This window comes from Gobius niger (assembly GCF_951799975.1).
Source record: "Gobius niger genome assembly, chromosome: 6".
Classification (NCBI taxonomy): Eukaryota; Metazoa; Chordata; class Actinopteri; order Gobiiformes; family Gobiidae; genus Gobius; species Gobius niger.
In genome coordinates, this window is record NC_136857.1 from 8,768,938 (window position 1) to 8,785,481 (window position 16,544).

General features: G+C 41.2%; 1 protein-coding gene across 1 annotated transcript; it reads right to left on the minus strand.

Moving 5' to 3' along the window:
• Positions 1-855: 855 nt before the first annotated feature.
• On the minus strand, positions 856-11,468 carry LOC306964782 (dysbindin-like). The gene is made up of 4 exons (XM_079558935.1): positions 11,017-11,468; positions 4,538-4,687; positions 3,253-3,402; positions 856-1,522 (listed from the first exon to the last, which is right to left on the minus strand). Exons 1-4 carry the CDS (start codon positions 11,198-11,200, stop codon positions 1,242-1,244), a joined length of 765 nt encoding a protein of 254 aa, XP_079415061.1. The 5' UTR covers positions 11,201-11,468; the 3' UTR covers positions 856-1,241.
• Positions 11,469-16,544: the final 5,076 nt, after the last annotated feature.

Here is a 16,544-nt window from a genome sequence, read left to right on the forward strand (position 1 = left end):
GCATGCTTTACAGACACACGCGCGCACACACACTTCCATTGACAAGCCTCATGCACACAACAGACAGGTGTCACAAAATGTCTTCTCCTAAACATGGAACGTGATATGTGTACATACTGCATGTACCTGTCAGGTTTTGCAATGACTGCTGTTCCAAGCCAGACATAATTCAGTCTCAAAAAAATGCTATATAGTTTGACTGCTGTGACGTTCAACATTCCCTCAGGCATATCTCGCAGTCACAAGGCCATATGGCTTATTGGGGATTTGGTCGGATTTATGCAAAGGTCAACTGCAGTATTTTGTGTGTCGCTTTACGGAGACACCTTTTGGCTATAGGTCGCCTGCAAAGTTCAAATACACAATGCCAGTGAGTGATGTCTTGCTAAAAAAATATCATTCCCAGTTGTCTTTACAGCCGTGTTAGACCCACTGCTTGGTTTACCTTTTCCTTTAAGTCAAAACTTAGAATCTTTATTTATTTAGCACATTTACAGTCACTCACAACCAGCTTTTATTTTGTTGAGACAAGCTCTTCGTGTTTTTCTTCTCAGGCGTCATACAAAAGTGTAACCTTCAGCAACCTCAGTGCATACAGCTGCTGCTATACAAACACAATGTTCTTTTTGAGACTCTTTGGAGTGGATATAAGAGGAGGACATATCTTACTGTGTACCCCTTTCTTACCGAATGACAAATTTGGATAGAGGAATTGCATTATCTGCCGTAAATATTGAATTTACTGTTGAAATATTTACTTTTTCATATTTGTTTTACCAGCAGGTGTTGAAAAACGAAACATTTGCAGTTGATGCTTTTTGATATAAAGTTGTTGTTTTTTATGGTGTGCGTGACAACAAATTTTGTTTCTGTAATGTGTTTCAATAGTTAATTTAGGAAACCATTAAAGTTTATGACCATCCAAATGGCTCAACCTGGCCTTTCAATTTGGCACTGTGCTATAAAGACACAAAAAGGAGTGGCTATGCCCTCCGGCAGTTAAGTGACAAGCACTTTGCCAGAGCATGTTTGCACAGAATACCATGACTCATGAACTTGATATAAGTTCAAACGATGGTTCATAAACACAACCTTCACAACTGGCTCGACCAGTCATTGACATAATAAAATATAGATATATCGTTTTTTCGGTTAAAATGATAGAATATTGAAGTGTCACAGCCAGTTTCATGCTGGGATTTGCATAATACAAATAACAGGATCATATTCATAAACTTCCGTCAGACAGGAGTGCTTCTCTGCCCCTCCTCCTCCTCCTCACTCTCTTCGTCCCTGGTTTGGGGCACAGTGGTCAGCAGCAGTGTGTCCGCGTGCACCTCCTCATCGTCTGATTGGATGACTGGCGTGTCTGCGTCTGCCCCGCTTGTGTCGCTGGACCCAGACGACGTGGACATTATCCGGATTTTAGACCTGCTCTGGGCCTCACTCTGGCGCCTTAGTGGGACTCCCTCTCTGTACACCACCTCAGCCTCTTCGTCTTCCTCCTCTTCCTCCTCTGCTTCTGTGTGGAAGCAAAGTAATATCTCAAGAGTACTATATTTTTAATTAAACACGGCCTTAAAAAATATCATAGAAGCACCACAGAAATGGGTGTGTCAAGTTTTAAAAACATTGGCTGATAAGAGTTGAAATGTCGCATACCAAACTGGTGTGATTCACTGATGCGTGAGAACTCCTTTAGGTTTCACTAGTTTTTGAAAAACATCTAAGTATCTCATTATAAGGCAAGAGCAGACAGCCATCTGTAAACTGTACGGGCCCAAATTGTTTAAATAATTCATGCATATAAACGATTAAAGCGACGAGTTACTTAGTTTAAATTCTGCTACCTCATATAATGCGGCTTTAAATTCCCCACCTAATGTTCTACTGCAGTGGTTGTGAAACTAAGTACCTCATCATAAAATATTTGTACTATCAGGCCAAGATCAAGATCACACCTGAATTGGACTAAACTGGGTGTAAACCATGTCTAAGCTTAACTTAAATGCATTACTAAGGCATAAATTAAAATGATCTCTTATCAAAATTGATGAAATCTAAAATTGCTGCTTCCTTAACCCCTTAACCCCCACCTGAATCGAATTCTAGTTTGCAACAAAGGAGTGACGAAAAGGAAAGGTGAAAAAGTGATAAAAACATAACAAAAAAAGTGACATAATATGTGATGAAAACGCAAAACTGACGACAACGCAGCAACAATGCGAGGAAGATGAGTTTTGTTGGTCTTAGCTTGGAAATTAGATGTTACACCTTTGAGATTGGGGTAAAGCTGACCCGGAGAAAATGCACTTGGTTAAGGTGGGTGTTAAGAGTTTAGACAACCCAACCTATATATTTTATAGCACTGCTTCAAAGGCTTGCGATTTTTGTATACCACTTGCAGTTCATGTTTTGGCAGTTGGACAGTTAGTCAGTAGTAAAATGAAGTAGTAATTAACTAGTAAAATACTGTTGTAAAATGCAGTAGTAAAATGCCTGCATACTGATCGTCAGTCAATGATTCCACAGCACTTGATTGTAACGCAATGGGTGTGGCACGGGAGTTTTGGAATAAATCTCTTCACAGAAAAGTCACAAAGGCTTTCTCCTTTGATCATTGTTCATTACAGGATTTGGTCCACATATTAATCATGGTTTAAACCTTTAAATCTTAAATTTTTAACCGACAAGAACTATAACTGTTTGAGTGAATAGCATTTCTATACTAGGTGTGCACTAGCTTTAAGAAGAAGAAGTGATTGGGGACAGGTTCGTGTTCAAAAACTTAAAGCAGTACTAAGCAACGCATGCCCCTGAGGCCATGAGCGCCACTACAGGTATCGTAGCATGTTATAGCATATTGTACATCCAGTTGCACAATGGAGATTTTTTTTTTACTCAAACTTGGCTGTAAATATTGTTTAAGCTGTGCAAGCTTTAGGTGCTAGCCCGCAGTTAGCTTTGCCCGTTAGCCTGTTAGCTTCTTCTTCATGATTCCATTGGTGTGTATTGGTGACTCCGATCCGGTGGCAGCAAAGTTGCGGTTTTCTGGCTAGAGACACCAGGGGAGATGAAAGACCCTCTAATCATCACATTAATACTTGTATTACCCCCAGAGGGCCTACGGAAAGGATTTATTAAGGTACACAAGTTACTTAGTACTGCATAAAATAAATAAAATATAGTGCAAAAATTGGCCTGGATTGAGTCTAGTATGACCTGGATGACTGAGAGCCTGATCAGACGAACCTGGAAGTGACGGCGTCAATGGTTCCTCCTCTGGTCCAGAGCTGGAGTTGAGGAACACGTCTAAAGCCTCTTGATCCGAAATGTCCATCAGGTCCATCTGCTCCAGGACGTCTACGTTCACCTCCATGGACGAGATGCTGCCCATGGGCGCTACAGACACAGTCACATATGAATCACTGCGCCAGGGGTGACATGCCATGTAAGTCACTGAAGTGCACTCCTCTGGCTACAGAAATATGGGCCAAGAAGAAACGATTTAAGTTTTTCTTGTTTAACTTCTTAACCCCAAACCTGAACTGAGCACATTTTCTACAGTTTGGAATTGCAAAAGCTTCATGAAAAACACACCATAATAGCGATGAAAACGACAATGAAAACAAAAAAGTGGCACAAGAGCGACACTAATGTGATGAATACAGGACAAAATAAAGCAATGGACAAAAGAGATGGAAAAAGCGACAAAAAAGAAACAAAACGCTTATGTAGGTCTTAGCTTTCAAATGAGGCGTTACATTGGCCTATAGGCTGTAAACTCCAGTCGAGAAGCTTTTAGATTTGGGTAAAGCCGAAAATGCACTTGGTAAGAGGTTAAAAAATGACAATAATATTGAAAATATCTTGAGAAATAACAGTTTTTTATGAAGTCAAAGTATTCTGATGAACGTGTATACCACAATACACCCCCTTAGAGTCAAATAAAATATGCTCTTGCTTTCTCTTCATTTAGATCATGCTTTCCTATTTTTCTCCTTATTTTTTCAGCATTTAAAAAAAAAACCATTGATCAAGGAAGAGTATATTCCAGAATATTCCAGCGTGTAATTATAAATTGTATTGTTAGTTACAGCCGCACTGCTCCACTGAGACGCACAAGAAATCATAGTCAACAAACTACTGAACTGCTATAACTGCACTTTGCACTTCCTACCCGTGAATGACATTTTCTTATAAAAATGGATTTTAATGGCATGAGCTATTACATGATTGTTTTCTAGAGACGTGCAGTTTAGTTTAAGTTCTGGGTTAGTGAATGTTTGTGCTTCAGTATTTATCATATGTGACTAAATTGCAGGGCTGTTTTCACATTGTAACACAACTTATTCCCCCCTTTCTTGGTCCAGATTTTTGTTTTATGTGTCAAAAAGTAATTAAGTCAATTCACTGTCATGAGGATGGCTCCGGTGGCCCCGAAAATCCCCATGACTCACGGCTGGAGAGCTGTAGGTGTCTTGAGGTTGTTTTTTGTGTGCCAATTTACAGGAGGGAACTGTGATATTTTCCTTACGTTTTCTACAGTCGATCTGCAGATGAGTGGACGGCAGGTAGTTGTCCACATCGTGCTGGTAGACCTCCTCAAAGAAGCGCTGTCTGTCTTTGAGCTTCAGCTGTTGCCGCGAGTTGTTGTCCAGGTGACGTTGTGAGTTGTCAGTTTCTGCTGTAAGACCAAACGGAACAAGCAAGGAGTGACATTGTGATTCACCAGAATGGATCTAGAGATATTGATGTTCAAACTGTCAGCGGGAAACGCTCTCAAGGATTCCCATGACACCACATTTCTTTAGAACAGGTCCCTTCACGATTTGCTGCAGGGGCCTGTGCTGTATTCACCGTTACCAGCCTGAGTGTTCCAGCTCATGTTTTCAAGGCCAAGTTTCTGTCCCAAAATCAGCATGTGTAATTCATCATTACTTAGGCGTTATTTATCAGATGTAATTGTTTTAAATTGATGTTATCCAAGGTTCACGATTTTTCTCTTTAGACTGGTTTTCCTTGGATTTTCTTTGCTGTTCTACCCTCTAGTGGTTGTGTGTATGATTGCATCTGAAGCAGAACCAACATCAAGTAGTACTCAAAGTTAACAATTTGTGTTACTGAATGTGAGATCTAACAATTGTCATATAAAAACAAAAGCACATTTCTATGTTTAGATACATCACACAGATGACAGTGTAAAGACTGTACATTTTTAGGAAGCAAAATAAATATCTGGATAGCAAGTCAGAGCTTTACATTAACATCCCAAATGCTGGTAAAGCCATATAGTTGCATTATTATTATGGTACCATGTTTGCTTTCTTGACTTTTTACATAGCTTACCTCTGCCATATAGAGATATCTGTAAAGAATAAATAATTTGTTCTGTTCTGTTTGTGCTTTGTGGGTTTCTATGTGGCAGATGATACAGTTTTTATAATCTAGACCAGTCCAAAGCCCATGTGCCAATGTTTTGAAACAGGGCCTATTTAATGCTTTTCATCCAAATTATATGATATGAATTTATTATTAGCTTGGTTTAAAGTCTATACCAGACATTTGTGTTTTATTACCATTACAATGTAGATGAAGCCTATAGTGCATGAGAAGTGAGCATCGTCCTTGTGCTCACCTCCAGCAAACCTCTGTGGTTGTGTAACTGTGCCTCTCCCGCTGCCGCTGCCACTGGGTGTTCTGAGCTGACACACTCGCTCATGTCACTGCTCTGTGTGGGGTTGACTTAAAACATTATGGTCATGTTTCTGCTATTCTTATTTTCAAATATGGGTTTGTACAACTGAAAACCATGTTTTAAATCTGAATTCATATTTTTCTCATCAGCATTTGGCTGGTGAACCGAGCAATCGCCTGAGGGCCAGAGTTTTTCTTCATTATGCTGCATAATAAATGTAATATTTTAGTAATTAGGATCGGATAGGGAAATTTGTCTTGCATTTGTGCTGAAGTGCCTTAAACAAACATAATCCAGTCCAGCACATATTTCACACGATTTCCTTGCTTCTCGTCTCTGCCATGTTTTACATATCAAGTTGTTTTTTTAATTGCTGCATTTTGTATTTTAAATTTTTTAAATGTAAATGTAAAAAATAAAAAAGTAGTATACCTTAGAGTCTTGAAACTATGCAGTGCTGCCAGTCTCAATTACAATTTTCATAACCTTGTGCCCCTAAATCAGTGTGCCATAATGTTTTCTATATTCTCTTTATTTTTTACTGTCTTCTGCTTTACACAAAGTGAAATATTAATCACCAAGGAACTCCCCCAACAGGGTTCTTCGAGGTTAACCATATTGGGTCGCCAATTTAACACGGTGAGTAGGTTTTATATTGATACATTTTTTCTCGTGTGAACCATGTAGTGGTATGGGCCACAGTTGCACCCAAGAAATGAAAAACAAATAAATTGTGAACCAAATCTTGTAAACATAGAAGACTGCAGGCACTTTCAAAGAGTCTTTGAAAGAAAAGAAAAAAACACCGCGCTTAAATAAACATTTCTGTCTGCCGCCTCAGGCCTCTCTTTCTCCATCTTTGTTTAACTCCATTTCTCTGCTTTGTTCTCTAAAAGTCAAACTCTCTTCAGAAGGGCCACTGGACTCATTCTACCCACGCACTTAGTCATACAGAATACAGAATACTTACAGAATACTTATTGCATACAGAATACTTATACACACTGTACTCTATGTCTTCACTGCTGGCACATATTTAGTCATTGTTTGGCTTGCACAGTGTAAATTGAACTGGGACTAGGTTACCTTTTGACCACCTGAAATCAGGAAAGTTGCATTGAGATTTGCGGCAGAGGGGAACCTACTGTCAATGCTTTTTGTGCTATGGGAAACCGACACAGACACAGGGATAACATGCAAACCCCACACAGAATCAAACCTGGGTCTTTTTTGCTGTGAGACAAGATGAATATTGGAGTCAGCAGACAGTAATATCTACCTGTAGCCTTTCTACTTGTAGTTTATAAAGAATCACTTAGCTTAAGTAACATTTTGTTGGTTGTTTTTTTCTAGGATTTGGCCCTGGAGCTCTACCAGACAGAACAGATCAAGGTGAAAGGGGAAGAGGAGCAAGGAAAGACGTTCAGCAAATTGTCGGGGACTCGAATCCATGACACTGAGGTTGGAACAGTTCTTAACTTACACTGCAGCATTATTTTCTCAACTACCATTTAAGGTTTAGAGACATTTTTTGCTTTTTCTCCCCAGGCTTTGCCAGAGATGCAGTTTACCTACTTTGCATCTGCGATTTCCACAAAAAGGTAACAAAACAAGTAATTTGTTATTCTCTCTTTAAAATGGGTGTTTTCTATTCTGTTGCTCAAATGGGCCGACAGGATAGAATACAATGGTGGTGGTAATACAGATGGTGGAGTGGGTTGCCTTATATTCGGAAGGCCAGTGGTTTAGACCTTGGGCAAGACATTTCACCCTCTTTTCCTGTGTGAATGTAGTGTCTGAGTGATCCCTGCTTCAGTCCCCCAGGCAGTAACCAAGTGTGGAGTGAATGAATAATGACTATAATATAGCATTTTGAAAACCTTGTATCAACTCGCTTAACTGAACTATTGTGCAAGTTCAAGCTATTATTATTGTAATTATTTTTATTATAAAATTACCGTGAGGTGAATGTATTCTATTGCATACCAAACAACGTGTGTCAAAACAATACATCAAAACATATAACTTGTCAAAACTAAATCCTCGTTACAACCTCAGCGAGTAGAGGATTTAAAATGCCCCGATGTATTTTGAGTCCTGTCTGGTACACTTGTGTAACACAGTGACAACAGCACTTCTAACTGCAAAAAGCTCCAGCCGAGTCGACATTTAATGGATCACTGCGCACATTTGACCCTAATCAGAACATTTAAACTTATTATAAGCACACACGGTCCTTGCTCATAAAAGGTCACTTAAAATCAAACCAAAAACAGATTCTCTAATTGTGTCTTTTCCAAGGTCTACCAATCCATAGTTTTGTTTCTAAATAACATCTATCACATTTTGTAACATTTTACCCTGTTATGTAATGAAAACAATTTCCAATTTTCACCTCAGCTTAACGTTTCCGATCTAATCAGTTTCCCTCACTGTCTTATGCAACCTTCCATAGCCCTCACACCTCACACTAAGGAGCTGTGTTGCTTGCAATTTTGACCATTTTTTCTCCGCTAAGCCTTATTCTGTGTGCATTTACACTATTTTGAGCTTTTGAATGTCCATGCAAGCACCCGGGAGCTCAAAAAAATACCACCCAATACATGCCACTTTAAAGCCTTGTATTTGGACTGCTCTGTCTTGGAGTAGAAGTGCAGCATCTCACTGCAATCACTGCTTTCATCTGCTACACTTTCTACAAATGCGTCATTTGTAAAGGCCTGTACTATACAGGACTAGGCGTCATGGCAACGTGTAAATGTCGCTATGTACTGCATTTGTCTTTTCTGTGCTCCACATTGTTTTACTGGATACTTTTCTGTGTCTCTGCCGTGTTTTGTGGTGTTCGGCGGATTGTTTACTGCAAAGAGTTCATAATGGTCCTGAAGAAAGCAGTTTTTTTTTAAAGTGAATAGCTAGCTTATGAGCTAATTTGAGACCTACAAATGTCTTCTTCTGAAACACTGAATATGCACCAAGAACCCCCTATAGCTGTAGTACAGTGGAGGCGTCACAGCGCTATAGGAAACAAGGAAGGGACAAATGAGGTGGTAACAGATAAAGCTCTTCCCGGAAGATGGTGAAAGACTGTTGTGGAGCGGAGGGAGCTGCACAGGAGGTAAAGGAGTTGATCAGTGCAGGACACCACGCTCTTAAACAGGGACAAACCCAGGAGGCGCTGCACCTTTTCAGAGGATCAAAGGTAGTGGGCCCACTGTGGCGGCGTGGCTCAGGACTAACACCTGAACAGCACATGACTGGGTTGTTATTGCACCTGACTCTATCCCTCCTCCACTCTTTAAGCCGCACACTGCTAATGTTTACAGCCATCTTTACACCACAAATCACCCTCTCGCCTCTAGACCTCACACCATCTCTCCCCTACCTTGTCAATATCCCCTTCCGTGACATAATAATTCAGCGGAGTGCATGCACCATTAGACTTGCCTACGTCTATGATAACCTCCCCTGTGTTATAGCAGTGCTGCAGTCATACATCAAGGGCTCTGGCTGGGAACCGCTTTAGTAGATTGGGAGAAAAAAAATGCCTCTATTGAGCTGAACAGTCACATGGCGTCATGTTCAATCCTCTTGTGGTCAGTGCACAGAAGTCCCATGATCGTCTTTCCGTTTTGTAGGGAAAGTGAGTAGCTGTGGGGTTTAAAAAAAAAAAAAAGGCGCTGGTGAAGCAGTTGTTTTGCACGGCCCGCTTGCGCCTGACAACTCATCTGTCTTTCTTCTCCTCACAGCAAAATCGTAATTCCCCTCGGGATTGGCACCCTCTCAGCGGTTTACAGCTCATCATGTGGAAGCCCCGGCCAGTATTATTTACAGAGGCTATACGGGCCCGCCGCTCCCCTGGCCCGCGTCGCCACAACAGTCCATCAAGTGTAAATCATTTATGAGTAAGATCACTGCAACACTACAGACACCCCCCCACCCGTCTCACTGTACTGTAGAGACAAGCATCGCAAAAATAACACTGGACTCTAGGTTATTATAGAGTCCCTGTAATAATCTGCTGGTTATTCCTAATCTCCTGGTTAGTTTTTGGTTCTTATCTTTTGTAGTAAGATCTATACATTTTTTACAATATTCTATAGATCGCTTCTGGTGATTCTCAAACTTTACGCACTAAGTATAGCCTCATAAATGATGTGGCCTTCCAAGTACAACTAGGCCCGTATCAAGATCAAATCAGGACTGGGTGTAAATCACTTATAAATCAGACAAATTGCAAACTTATATTAATTTATAAAGCACAAATGAAGTAACCCCAAGGTAAAATTAACTGTGACTGATGTAATTGGATCCGGGATGGGTGGAGCTTTTATAACTCTAGCTTTGTTTTAATTTTCTAGAGGTTTGTCGCTGGCTTTTTCTAATTTAGAGTGCCTTTTATAGTCAAAATTTGATTGAGAGATCCATAGTTGGCTATTACAGTGCTTCTCGACTGTGATACTCAGGTAGTACTCCGGCAATTCCAGTTTATTTTAGAGAGAGTTTTATCAATTTTGTTGTGTATGTGTTGGTCCTGGTTTAGACTTTAGGCTGGTGGTGTCCTCTCGTTGTGCATCAAGGCAGTGCTAAAATATCTATATGATATAAACCTGAGCCGTCCACCCCCTTTACGTGATGAGATTAGCGTATTCCCAGCCCATGATTCCCATTTCCAAACTGTTAGGGCCTCTGCACTCAGGGCTAAATGCAGGAATGACCTCAGCTCTGCTCCTTATTTCATCAAAGCACAGCACATACTAGTATAATTCAGTTTCGTACTTAGAACACATTTTGTTTGCAGTGTGCGATGTCCTGAGGAGGAAAACACAGTTAGCAGGTAGCACTTTGCTCGTCTTAACAGTTTCTATGTAAAGACCTTGCATTGGCTAAGAACTAGTACTTATCCCTCCAATGTGATTACTTGCTTCCGCTTTGTTGCGCCTTATCAGTGCTGATTCAGTAAAGGGTCTAGGCTGCCCGGTGCAATTTCATGAATGACAAGGGAATTCTGTCTAATGTGGGTAATTTTTTCTTACAGTTTTAGGTTAATTAATCCACTTAGGGAGCAGCTTTCAACATCAGCCAAGCTATTATGTAACTGCCGGATTTACACTGGATTGCATGCAGACAGACATGACTCAGTTTGTTATATAAAAGTTAAATCAGGCGAAATAATGTCATTTTCTTGTAAATCGTACGCCGATTCCCCAGCGGTGACTACTTTCAACGCGCTATTTGACTGCCTGTGCTAAAATGCAGTGCAATTTATCACTTCCATGCTATAGACCGCATCCCATGTGAGCTACTTTGTTACTTACACGCCAAGCGCTTGTTGTGGTTGGCTGATCCCGTAGACGACATGATCCTTGTACTATGTTTTTTTAAAGCAGCTTCTTGTTGTGGTCTCCTCTGTCCTGTCCTGGTCAAAGCATCAGGATGGGATGCTGGTGGTGCCTGCAGTGGATGGCCATTTAGACTTGTAAAGCATTCATGCATATACATAAGCCATTCATCTTCGGGATATCTTCTGTGATCTTTTTGGCTGCGAAGTGTTCTCCTCCACTCGTCCCCAGTGTGTTTTTATGCAGTTCTTTCGAGGTTTGCTTCACACTGTCATCTCGGCTGCCTGGCGTCTTGCACACATGCACTCACACACATACACACACACACTGACACGTCGTGCGCTCTGTTGTTGTGGCTCTCTCTCCCTTGGCTGGAGTAGTGTTGGGGGCAGTGCAGCAGGGGAGAGGGATAGAGAGGGATAGTGGACTACGGCATTATTTTGGCCCGTACCAAGTCAGAGGGACACGGGGGTCAACAGCAGCAGCAGACTCGACAGTCTATAGCAGGGTAAATACTATCATGCAACAGAAATTATTTAGTTTTGATAGCACCGAAATTACAACATTGCAGTCTAGACCTTTGTTTAAAATGTTTATGTTCAATAAAATAAGTAGTAGCCTGTATGATAGTCATTATATGAATATCAAGTCATTATACATATTGTGCACATCATTAAAAAATGTGGATATATGAAGAATAATAGTTCATGTTGTTAAACTTTTCTACTGTAGACTCTCCTCCAATAGTTTACAGCCAGTGCTCTGCATTTTAGATGCTAGATACAAAGATGTTTCATAAATCCTTTTCGACAATGCATCAAGACTTTGGATAAGTGTAAATGAAACTACTGTCTTTAGTATTCGACCGCTGTGCACCATTCCTATGACAAATGCTTTCCTTTAAACATTCTCCTCACACTTTCTGACTTTTTGCAGTTTCTTCATGACCATGATGCATTATATGTGTGTGTATTGTGAAAGAGAAGAGCCGTGATTAGTCTTTCCCTGAACAATTTGTCACCCTTTATACAAACTCAATAAACTGGGGAAAAAAGCAGATGACACATTGGATTAAACCCACACTGTGACTGAATTCTAAGGAACTGGCATTGCCTGTCTGGGTAAAATGAGGTCATTTTATCATTGCAATAACCATAAAAGGCATGAGAATCACATGCTTTAGATTTAGTTGTCTGGATATCCTGACGTGGGGTAAAGAGCTGAGTCCGACTCCTTTGAGAACCCCATTACATTCCCCCCGGAGCTTTAAAAGGCTCTTAATAGGACACTCTGCTTTCTCTGTGGGGGATAACTATGTATTGTTATTCACAATACTGGACACTTAAAGGCCATAGTTGAAGTGTAGTGCCCCGAGCAATCATTCTATACAACTATAATTGCTCTGGAAGATATGACATCAATTATGTATAAGTAACAGACTAGACATGGTTAGTCCATCCTAGTGTTTCCATTGCAGCATTGTAGAGTCTATTTATTTGCACATATAGTGCTTGTGGTTTGCGTAAAGTACATATGACTTTTTATTTTATTGATTTACCAATTTCACTTGTTAACACAATTAGATTAAGTTTTAACTAGATTTTTTGTTTTGTTTTTTATTTTTAGAAGTGGTAAACCTGTCACTGCGACCATGAATTTAATAATGAATCAATGGGCCATAAGTTATCATTGTTCTATTCACTGAATATGGAATCCTACATTTTCCTATTTTGTCACCCCCCCCCCCCCCCCCCCCCCTTTGTTCCATACATATGACACTTCACTGATGTAAAACTGTAATTATTACTTAGAATTTTCCTATAAACAAAAAATACACTTGAAGTCTCTCCGCAGCTGTTTGTAAATAAGATGTGACTGTAAGAAGCGACTCAGTAAAAGCCTCACAAATAGAGAATAATTAGGTACATGAAGTTTAATTACATGCACAAAGTGTACCATCGCCACGTAGTGTTTCGAATGCGCACTGTAGCTGTCACGCACATAGGGGTTAATAGGCACTTAGCACCATGGATTGCACAGGGTCAGACTTTCTCTCCCCTAATAAGAGCCTTCTAACAGCCAATTACCCCACTCCTCAGCTGTAGCTATGAGTGTACTGAAGGCTAACCACAAAGACCTTGCAAAACTCATGGCAAGCTCCATTTACTTAAGATAACCAGGAATAACATTTGATGGATGGTTTTACGCCCCATGCATTTCATTATAAAATATCATAAATTAAAAATAAAACATAATAATACATAAATAAAGGATTTCAATCCATTCAAATTGATCTGCTGGTCTAACGCATTAATATATCTACAACTTTGACTGTAAAAAAAAAAATCCAAATCCCAAGTTCCTGATTCTATGCAGTTTAATTGATGAGTAAATGGGGCCATCTGCTGGACAGATAAGAGCAGTACATTTGAACTCGTTGCACATCAGTCGAGAACTCGAGAGAGAGGTTAAGTTGGACACAAAGAATCTGTGGCCAATCTCAACAATGCTTCAAGCGCTCAAATTATTATCGCTTATTGTTTGTGATCCTGCCATAATAGTATACGAGTTAATACAAGTTCTTTCAACTGACAATAATTGAGCCTTTGATTGAATTTTGTCACCACCTGTTAATGCGATGATAAAAATGATTTCACCTCAGTTCATTTGTGGATAAACCCAGTCATAGTAGAGATAATAACCCTAATAATAATAACATCTGCATTTTGACAGTAACAGGTCAGTTCTACCATAGTATTCCTGTTCACCTTCGTTTTAATGGATGGACTCTCTGGAATGTTGTGCAATGCCATGTAAATGTATGCTTGATCTTTAAGTGTCTGTGAAACTGGTTTGTTATTGTTTTGAGAAATAATATGAACTGTGTGTTAGAAGTCAAATGCTGTCAGGGTAATGCAAATCTAAGTGAATAGAGGAGGGGAGGCGCTGTGTGCGGCTGTGATGTGCTTGTGTATGTGTGTGTTTGCTCTTTCAGCGCTGCTTCCTTTTCAAAACCGTGTCTCGTTTTTTTACCGCTCGCCCTCTGTTGTGGCTCCGAGTCGTGAGTCATGTTGTGGTGAATCTACACATTTACACACATTCAGTCACAGACATATTGACAATGACACATATAGGAGTTTGTTGATGGCCTACAGTGAGCCTATAGAGAAAAGAATCAGATGATTTGTTTTTGGAGGTTGGAAAAAGTGAGTATCAAAGTAACAATGCAGATTTGCTTAAGTACTGTATTTAAGTAGACTGTTTGGGAATTTGTACTTTACTTGATTTACATGATTTGTATCATTGTTTAGAACTTTCTTCTACTGCTTACTACTACATTTACTGTAAAAGATAAATATATCTTTCTACTTCATTACATTGCAAAGGCTCCAAAGTTAAAATTGGCTGTGTGTTTTAATCCCATTCAAAGGTCTTTTGGTGTACTGGACACTGCAGAACAGTATGTGCACAGGGAGGATGGTTTGTTCCTGTCATGTTGCTGTATAGGTAGGGCACAATGTTCACATTTTTAAATTTATGATTCATTTCACATCATTTTCATATACTGTGTATATACACTGCTCACAAAAACTTAGGGCACACTCAAAAAACACATCCTAGATGTCAATCAATTCGATTTTTTGGATGAAAATCTTTATTCATAGTGTAGGGCAATGTGTTGAGAACAAAATAACATAAGAATGATAAATGGAAATCAAATTCTCAGCCCCTGGAGGTCTGGATCCAAAATTATAGTCAAAAACAAAGTGACAAATCAGGTCACTGGTTGATCCAAATTCTGTAGAAATTCCTCCAAACGAGTCTGTATCATCCTCAGTAGTGTGTGTGGCCTCCACGTGCCTGAATGCACTCCCTACAACGCCTGGGCATGCTCCTGATGAGACCACGGATGTCCTCCTGAGGGATCTCCTCCCAGACCTGGATTAGAGCATCAGTCAGCTCCTAGACAGTCTGTGGTGCGACGTGGCGTTGATGGATGGACCGAGACATGATGTCCCAGATGTGCTCTATTGGATTTAAGTCTGGGGAACGGGCAGGCCAGTCCATAACATCAATACCTTCATCATGCAGGAACAGCTGACACACTCTTGCCACATGTGGCCTGGCATTATCAGGCATCAGAAGGAACCCAGGGCCCACAGCACCAGCATATGGTCTTACAATAGGTCTGAGGATCTCATCCCGGTCCCCAATGCCAGTCAGGGAACCTCTGGCTCGCACATGGAGGGCTGTGCAGCCCTCCAATGAAATGCCTCCCCAGACCATCACTGACCCACCACCAAACCGGTCATGCTGGATGATGTTGCAGCAGCAGAACGTTCTCCAGGGCGTCTCCAGACTCTGTCACGTCTGTCACATGTGCTCAGGGTGAACCTGCTCTCATCCGTGAAGAGCACAGGGCACCATTGGCCAATCTGCCAATCGCTGTGTTCTCGGGCAAATGCCAATCGGGCTGCACGGTGTTGGGCAGTAAGCACCGGCCCAACTTGTGGACGTCGGGCCCTCATACCACCCTCATGGAGTCTGACCGTTTGAGGACCAACATGCACATTTGTGGCCCTCTGGAGGTCATTTTGTAGGGCTCGGGCAGTGCTTCTCCTGTTTCTCCGTGCACAAATGAGCAGATAGCGGTCCTGCTGCTGGGTTGTTGACCTCGGTCGGCCCCCCCCCCAGGTCTCCTGGTGTACTGGCCTGTCTCCTGGTATCTCCTCCATGCTCTGGACACTGCGCTGGGAGACACAGCAAACCTTCTTGCCACAGCACGAGTGGACGTGCCATTTTGGATGAGCATCACTCCCTGAACAACTTCTGTGGGTTGTAGATGCCTCCTCATGATACCTCTAGTGGTGAGAACACTGGACAAATGCAAAAGTGTTCCAAAAATACGGTACAAAGGATGAAGACAGGGAAATGGTCTGTGGTCACCACCTGCAAAACCATTCCTCTTTTGGAGTGATCTTGCTAATTGCCTCTCATTTCCAACTGTTGTCTGTTTAATTTCCACAACACCAAGTGAAATTGACTCACAATAAGCGTGGCTTCCTTACTGGACAGTCTGATATCCCAGAAATTTGACTGATTTGGAGTTACATTGTGTTACCAGAGGCCTGGGAGCTTGAGGGTTCTGCGCAGTATCTTTGCTGTTTCTAGAACTGCACTTTTCTGGACCGAGATGTCTGATGTATTTCCTGGGATCTGCTGGAGCCACTCCTCCAGTTTGGGGGCCACTGCCCCGAGTGCCCCAACGACTATGGGCACCACTGATGCCTTCACCCTCCAGGTTTTCTCCAGCTCTTCTCTGAGCCCCTGGTATTTCTCTTATCTCTCTTTCTCGTGTTCCTTTTTCCTGATGTTGAAGTCGCTTGGTATTGTTATGTCGACGACAACGGCTTTCCTCTGCTCTTTGTCCACCACCACAATGTCCGGTTGGTTCGCCATTACCATTTTGTCCGTCTGTATCTGGAAGTCCCACAGGATCTTGG

Coding starts and splice junctions, on each gene's coding strand:
- LOC306964782 (XM_079558935.1), bottom strand. CDS start 11,200: ATGTATATGCATGAATGCTTTACAAGTCTAAATGGCCATCCACTGCAG. Junction 4,688..11,016: donor CCACAACAAGCGCTTGGCGT/GTAAGTAACAAA, acceptor TTGGTCTTACAG/CAGAAACTGACAACTCACAA. Junction 3,403..4,537: donor GCAGATCGACTGTAGAAAAC/GTAAGGAAAATA, acceptor CTGTGTCTGTAG/CGCCCATGGGCAGCATCTCG.